Source organism: Stegostoma tigrinum, chromosome 10 (genome assembly GCF_030684315.1).
Source record: "Stegostoma tigrinum isolate sSteTig4 chromosome 10, sSteTig4.hap1, whole genome shotgun sequence".
NCBI lineage: Eukaryota > Metazoa > Chordata > Chondrichthyes > Orectolobiformes > Stegostomatidae > Stegostoma > Stegostoma tigrinum.
Window position 1 is genome coordinate 72296754 of NC_081363.1, and position 17582 is coordinate 72314335.

Sequence of the window (17582 nt, forward strand, 5' to 3'; positions counted from 1 at the left end):
TTCCCCTCCTCATTCACCCCTCTGCCCCTCGATCCCCAATCTCCCTTCCCCTCCTCATTCACCCCTCTGCCCCTCGATCCCCAATCTCCCTTCCCCTCCTCATTCACCCCTCTGCCCCTCGATCCCCAATCTCCCTTCCCCTCCTCATTCACCCCTCTGCCCCTCGATCCCCAATCTCCCTTGCCCTCCTCATTCACCCCTCTGCCCCTCGATCCCCAATCTCCCTTCCCCTCCTCATTCACCCCTCTGCCCCTCGATCCCCAATCTCCCTTCCCCTCCTCATTCACCCCTCTGCCCCTCGATCCCCAATCTCCCTTCCCCTCCTCATTCACACCTCTGCCCCTCGATCCCCAATCTCCTTTCCCCTCCTCATTCACCCCTCTGCCCCTCGATCCCCAATCTCCCTTCCCCTCCTCATTCACCCCTCTGCCCCTCGATCCCCAATCTCCCTTCCCCTCCTCATTCACCCCTCTGCCCCTCGATCCCCAATCTCCCTTCCCCTCCTCATTCACCCCTCTGCCCCTCGATCCCCAATCTCCCTTCCCCTCCTCATTCACCCCTCTGCCCCTCGATCCCCAATCTCCCTTCCCCTCCTCATTCACCCCTCTGCCCCCGATCCCCAATCTCCCTTCCCCTCCTCATTCACCCCTCTGCCCCTCGATCCCCAATCTCCCTTCCCCTCCTCATTCACCCCTCTGCCCCTCGATCCCCAATCTCCCTTCCCCTCCTCATTCACCACTCTCTCCCTCGATCCCCAATCTCCCTTGCCCTCCTCATTCACCCCTCTGCCCCTCGATCCCCAATCTCCCTTCCCCTCCTCATTCACCCCTCTGCCCCTCGATCCCCAATCTCCCTTCCCCTCCTCATTCACCCCTCTGCCCCTCGATCCCCAATCTCCCTTCCCCTCCTCATTCACCCCTCTGCCCCTCGATCCCCAATCTCCCTTCCCCTCCTCATTCACCCCTCTGCCCCTCGATCCCCAATCTCCCTTCCCCTCCTCATTCACCCCTCTGCCCCTCGATCCCCAATCTCCCTTCCCCTCCTCATTCACCCCTCTGCCCCTCGATCCCCAATCTCCCTTCCCCTCCTCATTCACCCCTCTGCCCCTCGATCCCCAATCTCCCTTCCCCTCCTCATTCACCCCTCTGCCCCTCGATCCCCAATCTCCCTTCCCCTCCTCATTCACCCCTCTGCCCCTCGATCCCCAATCTCCCTTGCCCTCCTCATTCACCCCTCTGCCCCTCGATCCCCAATCTCCCTTCCCCTCCTCATTCACCCCTCTGCCCCTCGATCCCCAATCTCCCTTCCCCTCCTCATTCACCCCTCTGCCCCTCGATCCCCAATCTCCCTTCCCCTCCTCATTCACCCCTCTGCCCCTCGATCCCCAATCTCCCTTGCCCTCCTCATTCACCCCTCTGCCCCTCGATCCCCAATTTCCCTTCCCCTCCTCATTCACCCCTCTGCCCCTCGATCCCCAATCTCCCTTCCCCTCCTCATTCACCCCTCTGCCCCTCGATCCCCACTCTCCCTTCCCCTCCTCATTCACACCTCTGCCCCTCGATCCCCAATCTCCTTTCCCCTCCTCATTCACCCCTCTGCCCCTCGATCCCCAATCTCCCTTCCCCTCCTCATTCACCCCTCTGCCCCTCGATCCCCAATCTCCCTTCCCCTCCTCATTCACCCCTCTGCCCCTCGATCCCCAATCTCCCTTCCCCTCCTCATTCACCCCTCTCTCCCTCGATCCCCAATCTCCCTTCCCCTCCTCATTCACCCCTCTGCCCCTCGATCCCCAATCTCCCTTCCCCTCTTCATTCACCCCTCTGCCCCTCGATCCCCAATCTACCTTCCCCTCCTCATTCACCCCTCTGCCCCTCGATCCCCAATCTTCCTTCCCCTCCTCATTCACCCCTCTGCCCCTCGGTCCCCAATCTCCCTCCCCCTCCACATTCACCCCTCTGCCCCTCGGTGCCCAATCTCCCTTCCCCTCCACATTTACCCCTCTGGCCTCAATCTCCCTTTCCCCAACCGATCTCCTCTCCCCCGTCCGTGGAGAATGGACCACCCCCTCTCCCCGTCCGTTCTGCTCTGCGGCCTGGAGCGGCTCACTGCGTTCAAGGGGGTGGCGGTGTGTGTGTGTGTGTTGGTGTCGGCTGGGGGGGGAAGGGGGGTGTTGTTATTGGTGATGATTGGGGCGGGAGGGTAGCGGCCGCCGCCATGATGATAATGATGCCGCCGTCTTCGTCGTCGCTGTGCTTGTTGAGGGCCGGTCGGGCAGCGCTGATGGCCGTAACCGGAGGCCGATGCCGGCTCGGCGTCAGGAGCCTGAGCGGCGGGCCGGTCAAGCTGACGGTGAAGCCGCTGAAGAGCCTGGCGGACGAGCCGCTGGCCATCGAGGTGGAGGGGCTGGGCCCAGAGCAGGCGGTCACCCTGCGGGCCCAGGTGCTGACCGAGCAAGGGGAGATCTTCCTGTCTTGCGGCCAGTACCGGGCGGACGGGGACGGGCGCGTGGACGTGGGCCGGTCGCCGTCGCTGGGTGGTAACTACGAAGGGGTGGCGCCCATGGGCCTCCTGTGGACTCTGGCCCCCGCCCCCATGGAGCGGCCTTACCAGAAGCTCAGCCAGGCCCACCTGACCGGCAGCCCCATGTTCGTGGACCTGCGTGTCCACTCGGGGCACACCGGCAAGAACAACATCCCCGGGCCTGCTCTGGCCTATCAGAGGTTCGAGAGGTGGTTCAGCAAACCCGGATTGCGTCGCATCAGGCTCAGGGAAGGCAATGTTCGCGGCAGCATTTTTATCCCCACAGGTGAGCACACGGTGTCTCCGCCCTTGCAACATTCTCGCAATGGGGTGGGGGTGTCCGCATGTACTTATCGTCAGTGCATGAGTTCTTTCGGTCAAGGAAGTCTGTCAAACTCCCTTCCCGCCGTTATAAACCAGTAATGAATAAGAAGCCAACGCTTGAATTTTATTCAGTGCAGTACCAATGTATTTTTGGGGGAAAAAAAACAACACGTTGGTAGTTTACAAGTGGCCTTAAAATTCTGCAGCTGAGATACTCAGACTTTAGGTTCCAGTGAACCAAGGTTGTAACTGCTCAATCGGAAACAGGGTTTTAAGAGAGCTACGTTGACCTCGTACAGAGATAGGAAGAACTTCGCTGCTGTGTTCCTCCAGCTCCACACTGGCAATGTACAGTTTTCCAGAACAGGAATTAAACTGAGCCCTCCTTCTGTGTTAACAAAATGTGAGGCTTTGGTAACTGTGAAAGCTTTCTTGGTCCTATGATAATAAAATGTGAGGCTGGATGAACACAGCAGGCCAAGCAGCATCTCAGGAGCACAAAAGCTGACGTTTCAGGCCTACACCCTTCATCAGAGAGGGGGATGGGGAGAGGGAACTGGAATAAATAGGGAGAGAGGGGGAGGCGGACCGAAGATGGAGAGTAAAGAAGATAGGTGGAGAGAGTATAGGTGGGGAGGTAGGGAGGGGATAGGTCAGTCCAGGGAAGACGGACAGGTCAAGGAGGTGGGATGAGGTTAGTAGGTAGCTGGGGTGTGCGGGAGTGGAATGTCTTATCGTGGGAGCAGATGCGGCGGAGGCAGAGGAATTGGGAATAGGGGATGGAATTTTTGCAGGAGGGTGGGTGGGAGGAGGTGTATTCTAGGTAGCTGTGGGAGTCGGTGGGCTTGAAATGGACATCAGTTACAAGCTGGTTGCCTGAGATGGAGACTGAGAGGTCCAGGAAGGTGAGGGATGTCCTGGAGATGGCCCAGGTGAACTGAAGGTTGGGGTGGAAGGTGTTGGTGAAGTGGATGAACTGTTCGAGCTCCTCTAGGGAGCAAGTGGCGGCGCCGATACAGTCATCAGTGTACTGGAGGAAGAGGTGGGGTTTGGGGCCTGTGTAGGTGCGGAAGAGGGACTGTTCCACGTAACCTACAAAGAGGCAGGCATAGCTTGGGCCCATGCGGGTGCCCATGGCCACCCCCTTAGTCTGTAGGAAGTGGGAGGAGTCAAAAGAGAAGTTGTTGAGTGTGAGGACGAGTTCAGCTAGGCAGATGAGAGTGTCGGTGGAGGGGGATTGGTCGGGCCTGCGGGACAGGAAGAAGTGGAGGGCCTTGAGGCCATCTCCATGCGGAATGCAGGTGTACAGGGACTGGACGGACCGCCTCAACCTCTCCACCCCTCTCACCCACTCCAACCTCTCCCCCGCAGAACGGGCAGCCCTCCGCTCCAACCCCAACCTCACCATCAAACCCGCAGACAAGGGTGGCGCAGTGGTAGTATGGCGCACTGACCTCTACATCTCCGACACCACCTCCTACTGCCTCCTCGATCATGACCCCACACCCAAGCACCAAACCATCATCTCCAACACCATTCACGACCTCATCACCTCAGGGGACCTCCCACCCACAGCCTCCAACCTCATTGTTCCCCAACCCCGCACGGCCCGTTTCTATCTCCTTCCCAAAATCCACAAACCTGCCTGCCCTGGTCGACCCATCGTCTCAGCCTGCTCCTGCCCCACCGAACTCATCTCCACCTATCTGGACTCCATTTTCTCCCCTTTGGTCCAGGAACTCCCCACCTACGTCCGTGACACCACCCACGCCCTCCACCTCCTCCAGGACTTCCAATTCCCTGGCCCCCAACACCTCATATTCACCATGGACGTCCAGTCCCTGTACGCCTGCATTCCGCATGGAGATGGCCTCAAGGCCCTCCACTTCTTCCTGTCCCGCAGGCCCGACCAATCCCCCTCCACCGACACTCTCATCCGCCTAGCTGAACTCGTCCTCACCCTCAACAACTTCTCTTTTGACTCCTCCCACTTCCTACAGACTAAGGGGGTGGCCATGGGCACCCGCATGGGCCCAAGCTATGCCTGCCTCTTTGTAGGTTACGTGGAACAGTCCCTCTTCCGCACCTACACAGGCCCCAAACCCCACCTCTTCCTCCGGTACATTGATGACTGTATCGGCGCCGCCTCTTGCTCCCCAGAGGAGCTCGAACAGTTCATCCACTTCACCAACACCTTCCACCCCAACCTTCAGTTCACCTGGGCCATCTCCAGGACATCCCTCACCTTCCTGGACCTCTCAGTCTCCATCTCAGGCAACCAGCTTGTAACTGATGTCCATTTCAAGCCCACCGACTCCCACAGCTACCTAGAATACACCTCCTCCCACCCACCCTCCTGCAAAAATTCCATCCCCTATTCCCAATTCCTCTGCCTCCGCCGCATCTGCTCCCACGATAAGACATTCCACTCCCGCACATCCCAGATGTCCAAGTTCTTTAAGGACTGCAACTTTCCCCCAACAGTGATCGAGAACGCCCTTGACCGCGTCTCCCGTATTTCCCGCAACACATCCCTCACACCCCGCCCCCGCCACAACCGCCCTAAGAGGATCCCCCTCGTTCTCACACACCACCCTACCAACCTCCGGATACAACGCATCATCCTCCGACACTTGCGCCATTTACAATCCGACCCCACCACCCAAGACATTTTTCCATCCGCTCCCCTGTCTGCTTTCCGGAGAGACCACTCTCTCCGTGACTCCCTTGTTCGCTCCACACTGCCCTCCAACCCCACCACACCCGGCACCTTCCCCTGCAACCGCAGGAAATGCTACACTTGTCCCCACACCTCCTCCCTCACCCCTATCGCAGGCCCCAAGATGACATTCCACATTAAGCAGAGGTTCACCTGCACATCTGCCAATGTGGTATACTGCATCCATTGTACCCGGTGCGGCTTCCTCTACATTGGGGAAACCAAGCGGAGGCTTGGAGACCGCTTTGCAGAACACCTCCGCTCGGTTCGCAACAAACAACTGCACCTCCCAGTCGCAAACCATTTCCACTCCCCCTCCCATTCTCTTGATGACATGTCCATCATGGGCCTCCTGCAGTGCCACAATGATGCCACCCGAAGGTTGCAGGAACAGCAACTCATATTCTGCCTCGGAACCCTGCAGCCATATGGTATCAATGTGGACTTCACCAGTTTCAAAATCTCCCCTTCCCCTACTGCATCCCTAATCCAGCCTAGTTCGTCCCCTCCCCCCACTGCACCACACAACCAGCCCAGCTCTTCTCCCCCACCCACTGCATCCCAAAACCAGTCCAACCTGTCTCTGCCTCCCTAACCGGTTCTTCCTCTCACCCATCCCTTCCTCCCACACCAAGCTGCACCCCCAGCTACCTACTAACCTCATCCCACCTCCTTGACCTGTCCGTCTTCCCTGGACTGACCTATCCCCTCCCTACCTCCCTACCTATACTCTCTCCACCTATCTTCTTTACTCTCCATCTTCGGTCCGCCTCCCCCTCTCTCCCTATTTATTCCAGCTCCCTCTCCCCATCCCCCTCTCTGATGAAGGGTCTAGGCCCGAAACATCAGCTTTTGTGCTCCTGAGATGCTGCTTGGCCTGCTGTGTTCATCCAGCCTCACATTTTATTATCTTGGAATTCTCCAGCATCTGCAGTTCCCATTATCTCTGACCCTTGGTCCTCTGATGCTGCTTGGTCTGCTGTATTCATCCAACTCTACACCTTGTTATCAAAGATCCTATGGTACTATTTTTTACAAAAGGAGCAGGGAGAACCTGGCTAATAGCAGTCAGTTTTATAAACTGTTCCTCTCTGCACAGATGCTGCCAGACTGGCTGAGTTTCTCCAGCATTTTTGTTTTTGTTTCCTAAAATAAAGGTTGCCTGATTGTTATCTGACTGTCATGTTTGGATATCTGTGAGAGTTTGCTGAGCTGCATGTCTCCTACATTGTAAACTGTACCTGTGGAACACAACACTTGATTGGTTTTGAAATGCTTTGAGGCATCTATTTATCATGTAAAATGCTACAGGAATGTGTGTTTGTTTTGATTTGAGGTAATTTAATCAATTTATAACACTGTTGACAGTATTACAATGCAAATCTATTACTGTCCATATTTAAAGTTGCAAAAACATAAACAACTGGTTGAACTGTAGTTCTGAACAAACTAAGTAGATACTTTTAAGGGAGAAAGGAATGGGAAGTTATGCTGAAATGAAATTGGATAGAAGTACATGTGGAGCATAAACATGGACAAGTTGAGCCAAATTGCTGCCTTTTATGTTGTGTGTTGTGTTCAATGCACAGATTGTTGATGTTTTTAATCAACCTGTTGAGACACATAGTGACACACCTCTGGAGCCGGTGCGTCTTAAACCATGCTTTCTGACCGAGTGGTAAGGTCAGATTGGGTCATAAAACAGATTGCAAAATTATAGCTTCTAACGTAATTGAGACAGCTTATAGAAAAGACCTTGGCCGTTTTCACTGTGATACAACAATTTCAAACCGTTTTTAAAAACATTTCCCTAAGTTTATTAACAGTGGTTTATGTTTTATTTGTTCTGTTTCCTAAGGGGATGGCCCATTTCCTGGAGTGATCGATCTTTTTGGAGATGGAGGTCTGATTGAGTTCCGAGCATGTCTCCTTGCAAGCCGAGGCTTTGCTACTCTTGCTCTCCCTTACTTTGGTTTTGAAGATCTACCAATATCCATGACTGATTTTCATTTAGAATACTTTGAAGAAGCTGTAAATTATCTAAAGAAACATCCAAAGGTGAGTTCTATACAATGGAAGCCCAGAGACTTAACTTGTTATTGAACAATGTGTTTGCAGTTGTAATGTTCCTCAATGGAATTATTGAGATACACTTATGGGGTTTCTTTTACTTCAGATATCTTGATTCTAGCAGTGTCTGCTGCCATTCGGTTGGTGGCATTTTTATCTCTGACGAGTGGATTCAAGTTTGACTGTAGGACTTGAGCCCAAAATTCTAGGCTGATACCAACATATGGAGTTGAGGAAACGCTTTGTCAGCGGTGCTGTCTTTTGGATGTGTTTAAATCTGTGACTCATCTGCCTCCAAGTGAATAGATTAAAGGTCCATAGATCTGTTTTGAAGAAGAACTCTGACGAGACACTGGATGCTTTCTCTACATAGATGCTGTCAGATCGAATGATTTCTCCAGCAATTTTTGTTTGGGTATTACTGTCAGTATTTAATTAATTCAGTGAAGTGGCTCAGTGATTAGTAAAGACAGCTGAGTAGTTAGCACTGCTTCCTCACAGCACCAGCGACCCAAGTTCAATTCCAGACAGAGTGACTGTCTGTGTGAAGTTTGCATGATCCAACCCTCTATGCATTGGTTTCTGCTGGATTTCTCTCACAGTCCAAAGGTTAGGTGTATTGGCCATTCTAAATTGTCTGTGGTGTCCAGGGATGTGCAGGTTAGTTGGGTTAGCCATGGTAAATACGGACTTGCGGGGTTAGGAAAGGGAGCTGATTCTGGGTGGCATGTTCTTCAGAGGGTCAGTGAAAACTGAATGGATTGAATGGCCTCTTTCTACACTCTAGGGGATCTGTACTCATTCTGAGACACATCATAGAAACATTTATCATTTTGCTCTTTGCACAAATTGCTACCATATTTCCTGCGTTATGACATGGTAAAACTACAGCATTATCTGTAAAATACTTTAGGATGTTCTGTAGTTGGGAAAGTGCCATATAAATGCAAGTCCTTTCTCATTGTGCCAGGCTTCCCACGGAGACCGCCTTAGCCAAGTTCTGTACTTTTCTTCAGTTATTCTTCTCCCTCATTCAATACCCTTTCTGAAATCATCTAAGTAACCGCTTGCTGTCTTGAGCCAAATCCCTCAGAAATACTGCCTAAATAACATCCATTCCTGTCCTTTCCCAATTTGACTCAATGGAAAATGTTTCTGTCTTTCCCTCCCTACTTCCCTCCATTTCAAAACTCCTCAACGTATCCCAACTTTAAACTACTGCTCCATTCACATCTCTGCCATGTCGTCAACCACTGAGTCCATTACACCTAATACCCTTCTTTCTCTCCCTACTTTGCCAGCAGCAATTTTGCATTCTAATGACTCCAATCTCTTGCATATCTCCTTCCTATTTCCCTATCATTAGCAGCCACGGTTAACAGCTGTTGGTGTGTCTCATGCTGACTTCTCTCCTCGCAGCTGCTCCACCTCACTCACCTTCATTGAAAGACTTTTTAAAGCGTACCATCTTAGCTACCTAATAATACCTTCACTGACCTAACATCAGTTTTTGTCTGATTTCTTCTCTGTGAAGGATAAGGATGCTTTTCACTATCTATATGCATATTTGTAAGCGTGTATTCGTGCAGGCTGTTGTCTGGGTCAAGTGTCTTCACTTTGCATTAAAAGGTTCAAGTAGCAGTGGTCCCACAGGACAATAGGGCTGCTATCTCACTGGAGAGAGATGGCTGGTGGTGGTTTAACCTGAGGGTCACTATGCCTCAGTCGAAGAGAGAAGTTAAGTCGGTGATTCCTTCAAAGTAACCTCAGCTGGTGCAGCAATTGAACCCACCCACACTTCTGGCATCACTCTGCATTGCAAACAGCCATTCAGCAATTTTACCCTCATTCCCAGTTCAAAATTCAGGGATTCCTGATATAAGAAGTCAAGCTAGTGTGCTGTTGATCAGATTAAAGGACTCCTGCAGCCAGGAAGATTCAAATTCGGAGTTGGCCAGCTGTTTGCTCAGCTGCTGAAATGACTTCATGGACCTTAAAGTGCTGTGTGGGAGCCCCACAATTGTTTAATTATTGAAGTGATTATCAGTCCACCAACACTTTGGGCAACTGCTGCTGCCACCAAGAACAAGTCATTCACATCTTTCTGCTTTTCCAAAGGTGAAAAATATGAATACACCAAGAATGTTTGAGATTCCCAATCATCATGGATTATGTCACACACCCAGTCAATATTTTTATGGGGGAGTCACTTTCCTTCTTGTGTTTTGGACCTGGATTTTTGAGCCTGATATAAAGGAAATAACTTGCTTTAGTATAATGCCTTTAATAAACATAAGAGATTCCAAAACACTTCACAGTTAATGAGCCCATTGGAACTTACATCAGCATTTTAATATGGCAGTCCACTGTGCTGAAATAGACTTGGAAACAGATTGTGTAAGGTGGTAAGAAGCTTTCAGCGAAGGAGAGAATTTGGACCCCGAGACCCAGATAACTTTCTTTTCCAGGAAAGTGAGGTTGGCAATCACAGGCCAATTAGCATCTTTAGCCTGATTTATGTTTGAATTAAGGATAACATTTCACTTGTCAAAACTATTTTGAACTGGGATTTCAAAAGATGATATTCAAGTTTAACCTGTTTTCAGGAAGAAACAGGTGATTGCACAAATATTTTTAAAATGTTGACAAGTAAGCTGGTAACACTTCATCAGTCAACATATCACAATCTCTTAATGGAAATGTTTTTATTTTGGATGATTACATCTTTGTGGGGAAAAAAAACTGAAAAGAGATTGCTGGATTTGGTTTATCCACAATCAAACAACACATTATTATGTGTGGGTTTGAATCTCAGTTTTCTCTTCATCTTAGTTGGCTTCTCCCTCCCATTAATTGTTGCATATCTCCTCTTTTTCAATATGTTGTTCTCACAACTGTTCCTTGATGACATTCAAATGTATTTTTCAGGTCTGTTGCTTAGTCAACAAACACACTAGGTCCCTTTATCACCACAACATTGTTAAATCATGGTGTGCAATCATATTCTTATCCTAAATGATGGTGACCCAAGGGAAATAAATTGCTTCTTGATTGAATGTTCCTTTTCATGATATGTTCTTCAATTCTGTTTAAGTACATCATTTTTGAAGGTTACTTTTGATGATTTCTAATATTGAAATTGAAATGAAGCTAATATTTGCTGTATCATTTCTTAACACACTTCACTGTCAGTGTTACAAATAAATAGTTTTTTTAATGCTTTTTTTTTACATGAATACTGAAGGAACACACAGGAATTATTTAGACTTAACGTATGTTGCAATAATAGATTTTGAATTTTTTAGGTGAAGGGACCAGGTATTGGCGTAATCGGATCTTCAAAAGGTGGAGATTTGGCTCTATCAATGGTCACGTTTTTACCACAAGTTGTAGCATCCGTTTGTATCTCTGGCTGCCACGCAAACACTATGACTGATTTGCATTATAAAGGTATACATCTCCTCAGCTTGAGTTACGATGTAGATCGTATCGTTGTTTTGGACTCAGGAATTCTAGATATGTCCGAAACACTTGAAAACCCCAGTACAAACAAAGGCAGCATCATCCCGTTGGAAAAAGCTGAAGGACACATCTTGTTTGTGGTGGGCGAAGGTGACAAGATCTGGAACAGCAAACAGTTTGCTGATGAGGCAATAAAAAGACTGAAAAAAAACGGCAAGGACAACTATAAGCTGCTTAGTTATCCAGGAGCTGGGCACTGTATTGAACCTCCTTGTTCTCCATTTCGTCCTGCCAAGATTGATCGGTTGTATGGACTTCCAGTGCTGTTGGGGGGAGAGGCATTAAAACACTGCTCTGCTCAACAAGATGCTTGGGAAAAAATTCAAGACTTCCTACGTTTACATCTAGGTTGAAATGATTTGGATTTAACAAGATTCCTCTTTACCTAATGCATGTTATTTAGTATAATATGTTGTCATAAACTGCATAGTAATTATTTAATATGATCCACTACATGTAAGGAAGACAGTCCAAGACTTTCTGAAATTTGTATTTCCAACCACCAGTATCTCTATTTTTTGGGTGAGGGTGGAAAAATTAAACTTTAACTTAATGCCACAGTGTCAAAATATTTCTTCCTTTATTGAGTAGTTCACATTTGCACTGAAACTATTTTGCATTTTTCATCAATCTTCACTGCAATGGGTACAGGTAACATTCCAGCAAAAGCTGAAAATTGGAAAATAGAAGTGATGGAAGATCACAGGAAACTTAGTCACCCAGGAAGTAATTTGAACAAATTGTTGAAGCTGGAGCTGACAAGTACCTCAGTACTGATAGGCTTCATACGATGGTGTTAAAGGGCGTGACTAGTCAGATAATTGATGCATTGATTCTAATATTTCAAAATTCCCGAGAATAGGGATATGTACCATTAGATCGGAAGATAGGGAATATAAAAGGGAGGGAAATGGGAAGCAGGGAACAAGTCGACTAGCTTAATTACTGTCATAGGAGAAAAAGAAGCGATTTTTAAAGATATTCCAGCAAGGCACTTTATTTTTTAAAAAAATTAAGGTAATCTGGCAGAGTCAACATGGTTTTGTGAAAAGAAAATCATGTCTAACCAACTTATTGTGGTTCTTTCAGGAAATAACATGCTCCACATAAAGGGAAACTGGTGGATGTGCTGCATTTAGATTTCCCGAAGGCATTACTAAGGAGTCACATGAAAGGTCTTATTGCGTATAAAGGTACTGTGTAAGGGGGTAACATTGACATGGATGGAAAATTGGCTAACAAACAGGAAATAGTTTTTCCAGAAGTGGGTGTCTTTTCTGATTGCCAAGATTTATAAGTGGTCTGTGAAGATCACTACTAGGCCTCAAATTGTGACAATTTAACTTTGGGATGAAGAGACTAAAGGTATGTTTGCTAAATTTATTGACACAAAGATAGGTAGAAAAGTAAGTTTTGACATGGACATAAAGAAATGAGTGAACAAAGGTCTGGTAAATCGGAGTATAATGAGAGAAAATGTGATGATGTCTGTATTGATAATAAAACAAATGTATGTTATTTAATTGAGAGATTGTGGACGTCTGAGAAACGGAGGGATCTGGGTAGCTTCCGATATTAGTTATGAAATGTTAGTGTGCAGGAGTAGCAAATAATTAGCAAAATTAATAGCGTATTATTGATTACAAGGGGAATTGAATACTAAAGGAGAGTGGTAACACTACGTTCATTAAAGCTGAGGCCACCTTTAGAGTACTGTGTATCATTTAGGTCTCCTTATTTAAGAAAGGATGTAAACATGTTGGATGCAGTTAAGGTTTATTGGACTGATGCTTACAATTGGCAGGTTGTCTTATGATAAAAGTGTGGACAAGCTAGACTTGCCTTCACTGGAATTTAGAAGGTTAAGATATGACTAGATTGAAGCATGTAGAATCCTAAAGCGTCTTTATAGTGTAGATTTGAAGAGGATATTGCCTTTTGTGGGAGAATGTACAGTTAGGAGTCACTCATAACATAGATGAGGTGAAACCAAATGTGGATATTTTTATGGCAGAGGTGGATAGATTCTTGCCAGGAGGTGAAAGGCTGTGGGAGGATTAGGCAGGAATGTGAAGATGAAGTCCTGATCAGAACAGCCAAGATATTATTAAATGGAGGAGCAAGCTATTCCTACTGCTAAACCTTCATTTTGTATGGAACTGAAAAAAATTTACTTCTCAGATTTCATTTTGTTTTATCCGCCTTTCCTCCTCACTACACCTAAAGATGTTGATGCAGGTTAGACTTCGGTGTCATGGCTTCCAACTAAACATTCATTATCTGTAACCATAGACTGTGAATGTTCACTGCCAACTTAGTCCTATTTACTGAGCTGGGTGAAGTGTGGAGAAATTCACAGCTGAGCCTTGTTTACTCCTACTGTGCATAGTGCATTTCAAGCATAGATTGAGCATTGTTGGGTAAGAATCATAGAACAATACAGCGCAGAACAGGCCCTTCGGCCCTCGATGTTGTGCTGACCTGTGAACTAATCTAAGCCCCTCCCCTTACACTGTCCCATCATTATCCATATGCTTATCCAAGGACTGTTTAAATGCACCTAATGTGGCTGAGTTAACTACGTTGGCAGGCAGGCCATTCCATGCCCTTACCACTCTGAGTAAAGAACCTACCTCTGACATCTGTCTTAAATCTATCACCCCTCAATTTGTAGCTATGACCCCTTGTATATGCTGAAGTCATCATCCTCGGAAAAAGACTGTCACTGTCCACCCTACCTAATCCTCTGATCATCTTGTAGGTTTCTATTAAATCCCCTCTTAGCCTCCTTCTCTCCAGTGAGAACAGACCCAAGTCCCTCAGCCTTTCTTCATAGGGCCTGCGCTCCAGGCCAGGCAACATCTTGGTAAATCTCCTCGGTACCTTTTCCACTGCTTCCACATCCTTCCTCTAATGGGGTGACCAGAACTGCACGCAATATTCCAAATGAGGCTGCAATAGCATTTTGTACAGTTGCAGCATGACATCACGGCTCCGGAACTCAATCCCTCTTCCAATAAAACCTTAAACACCGTAAGCCGCCTTAACAGCACTATCAACCTTGCTGGCAACTTTCAGGGATCTATGTACATGGACACCAAGATCCCTCTGCACATCTACACTACCAAGAATCTTTCCATTTATCCGGTATTTTGCCTTCCTATTATTCCTCCCAAAGTGAATCACCTCACGTTTATCCGTATTAAACCCCATTTGCCACCTTTCAGCCCTTTCACCTTTCTGCAGTTTATTCAAGTCTCCCTGCAACATTCTTCCACACTCTCCACCACTCCATCGACTTTAGTGTCATCTGCAAACTTACTAACCCATCCACCAATGCCTGCGTCCAAGTCATTTATAAAAATGACAAACAGCAGTGGTCCCAAAACAGATCCTTGAGGCACACCACTAGTAACTGGACTCCAGGCTCAATATTTTCCATCAACCACCACTCGTTGCCTTCTTACAGAAAGCCAGTTTCTAATCCAAACTGCTAAATCTCCCTCAATCCCGTGCCTCTGTATTTTCTCCAATAGCCTATCATGTGGATCCTTATCCAAGGCTTTACCAAAGTCCATGTACACCACGTCAACTGTCCTACCCTCATCCACATGCTTGGTCACCTTCTCCAAAAAACTCAGAGGTTTGTGAGACACAGCCTGCCCTTGACAAATCCATGCTGACTATCTCCCATCATATTGTTGCTTGCTAGATGATTATAAATTCCTAATTCTTATAATCCTTTCCAAAACTTTTCCTACAACAGACATAAGGCTCACAGGTCTGTAATTACCTGGGTCGTCCCTACTGCCCTTCTTGAACAAGGGCACAACATTTGCAATCCTCCAGTTCTCTGGTACTAAACCTGTAGACAATGAGGACTCAAAGATCAATGCCAAAGGCTCCGCCACCACCTCCCTAGCTTCGCAGACAATCCTCGGAAAAATCCCATCTGACCCAGGGATTTATCTCCCTTCACACCTTCTAGAATTGATAACGCCTCCTCCTTACTTAATCTTAACCTTAATCCTTTCAATTCTAGTAGCCTGTAACTCAGTGATCCCCTCTACAATATTCTCCTGTTCCTCCGTGAAAACAGATGAGAAATAATCATTTAGCACCTCTCCACTCTCCACAGGGTCCGCACACAATTTACCACCTCTGTCTTTGACTGGCCCTATTCCTCCCCAGTCATCCTCTTATTCCTGACATACCTGTAGAAAGCTTTAGGGTTCTCCTTTATTCTACCAGCCACTGTCCAGTCACGTCCCCTCCTTGCTCTTAACTGTCTCTTTAAATCCTTCCGAGCTAATCTGTAACTCTCCATCGCCTCATCTGAACCATCGTGTCTCATCGTCACATAAGCCTCCCTCTTCCACTTAACAAGAGATACAATTTCTTTCGTAAACCACAGTTCCCTTACCTTATCGCTTCCTCCCTGCCTGACAGGGACATACCTATCAAGGGCACACAATATCTGTTCCTTAAACCAGCTCCACATTTTTGATTGTCCCCATCCCCTGCGTTTTGCTAACCCATTGTATGCCTCCTAAGTCTTGCCTAATCACATTATAATTGCTCTTCCCCCATCTATAACTCTTGCCGAATGGCATATTCCTACCCCTTTCCATTGCTAAAGTAAACATAACCAAATTATGGTCACTCTCTCCAAAGTGCTCACCTTCCACTAAATCAAACACCTGGCCTGGTTCATTACCAAGTACCAGATCCAGTGTGGCCTCCCCTCTTGTCGGCCCTTTGACGTACTGAGTCAGGAAACCCTCCTGCACACATTGGACAAAAACTGATCCATCAGACATGCTAGAGTTATAGCATTTCAAGTCAATGTTAGGGAAGTTAAAGTCTTCCATAATGACTACCCTGTTCTTTTCACTCCTGCCCAGAATAGTTTTGCTGATCCTCTCCTCCACACCCCTGGAACTTTGTGGGGGCCGATTAAAAACTCCCAGCAGTGTTACCTCTCCCCTCCTGTTTCTGACCTCAGCCTATACCACCTCGGTAGATGAGTCCTCATCAAAAGTTCTTTCAGCCACTGTTATACTGTCCTTGACTGACAAAGCCAAACCTCCCCCTCTTTTACCACCTTCCTTGACCTTAATTGAAAGATCTAAACCCTGGAACCTGCAACATTCATTCCTGACCCTTCTCTATCAATGTCTCCGAAATGGCCACAACATCGAAGTCCCAGGTACCTTATCCAAGCTGCAAGCTCACCTACCTTTATTCTGGATATTCCTGGTGTTAAAGTAGACACACTTCAACCCAGCTTGCTGTCTGCCAGCACACTCGTGACAGTGAGGTCCTGTCCATGTCCTCCCTACGCTCATCCTCCTGTGTGCTAGTGGACATTGTCATCGTGGTTCTCTCTTGCTGCACTCTGTCCCATATTCTATGGATGATACTGCCCTTTTTCTCCAGTCTCAGCTATTTGTATGAAGGTTTCATAAGAAGATTAGACCTTCTTCAAATGGCTAGATTAGCTAAAATGTTCAAAAGTGAGATTGTTAATTTTTTGTTAGATAAGAATATCAAAGCAAGTTAGCGATGGCTGAAGGGAAATTTACTTGTACCACATAATATCATGAGAGCTCTATACAGACAAGATGAAAGTGACTTATTAGGAGAAGACAATAACCAGGGTGCATAAAGATATATGGCATGGAAACAGGCCATTTTCTTGCCTTATCTACACCTGCCATCATATCTTTTATTCCTGCCATTGGGTAATTTTTATTTTCAGAATTTCTATTGGGTGTGTCAGGAATGATCTTTTGTCAGAGGCCTCCAGAGGAAATGTTCTCTCTGTATCCAATTTTACCTAACCCCATCCCCCTAATCATTTCTATCCTGCTCTCCCTACCCACCTTGAACTTGGTTGAACTCTTCAAAGAGGTGACTAAAGTAGTGAACAATGGAATGTATTTGATTTTTTAAATTTGGATATTCGGATGCCATTTGATATAGTATCAATACAGACCTTTGGCTGAAGTTGAGTCTCAAGCACAGAAGAAATGAGAGCACAAGCATGCCATTCAGCCCCTTGAGCCTGCTCTGACATTTGGTAGGATCATGAAAGATCTGATTGTGGCCTTAACTCAATTTTTCTGCCTGACACACTTTCCCCATCCAATAACCCTTGATTTCCTTGTCAATCAAATGTCCATCTAACTCAGACTTGAATATTTTCAATAAACTAACTTCTGCTGCTCTCTGAGAAAGGGAATTCCTGGGAGGTATAATGCTCCGAAAATAAAAGTCCTCATTTGTCTTAAGTGAGAGACCTACTCTTTAAATTGTTCCCCGTTTCTAAACTCTCTCACAAAGGAAGCATCTTCTCAGCATTTATCCAATCAAATCCCCGAAGAATCTTCAATAAAATCTCCTTTTATCCTTCTAAATTCCAATG

General features: G+C 47.2%; 1 protein-coding gene across 1 annotated transcript; it reads left to right on the plus strand.

Moving 5' to 3' along the window:
- The first annotated feature begins 2189 nt into the window (after positions 1-2189).
- On the plus strand, positions 2190-11713 carry LOC125455563 (acyl-coenzyme A amino acid N-acyltransferase 1-like). Its single transcript, XM_059649443.1, has 3 exons — positions 2190-2806; positions 7422-7621; positions 10939-11713. Exons 1-3 carry the CDS (start codon positions 2215-2217, stop codon positions 11506-11508), a joined length of 1362 nt encoding a protein of 453 aa, XP_059505426.1. The 5' UTR covers positions 2190-2214; the 3' UTR covers positions 11509-11713.
- Positions 11714-17582: the final 5869 nt, after the last annotated feature.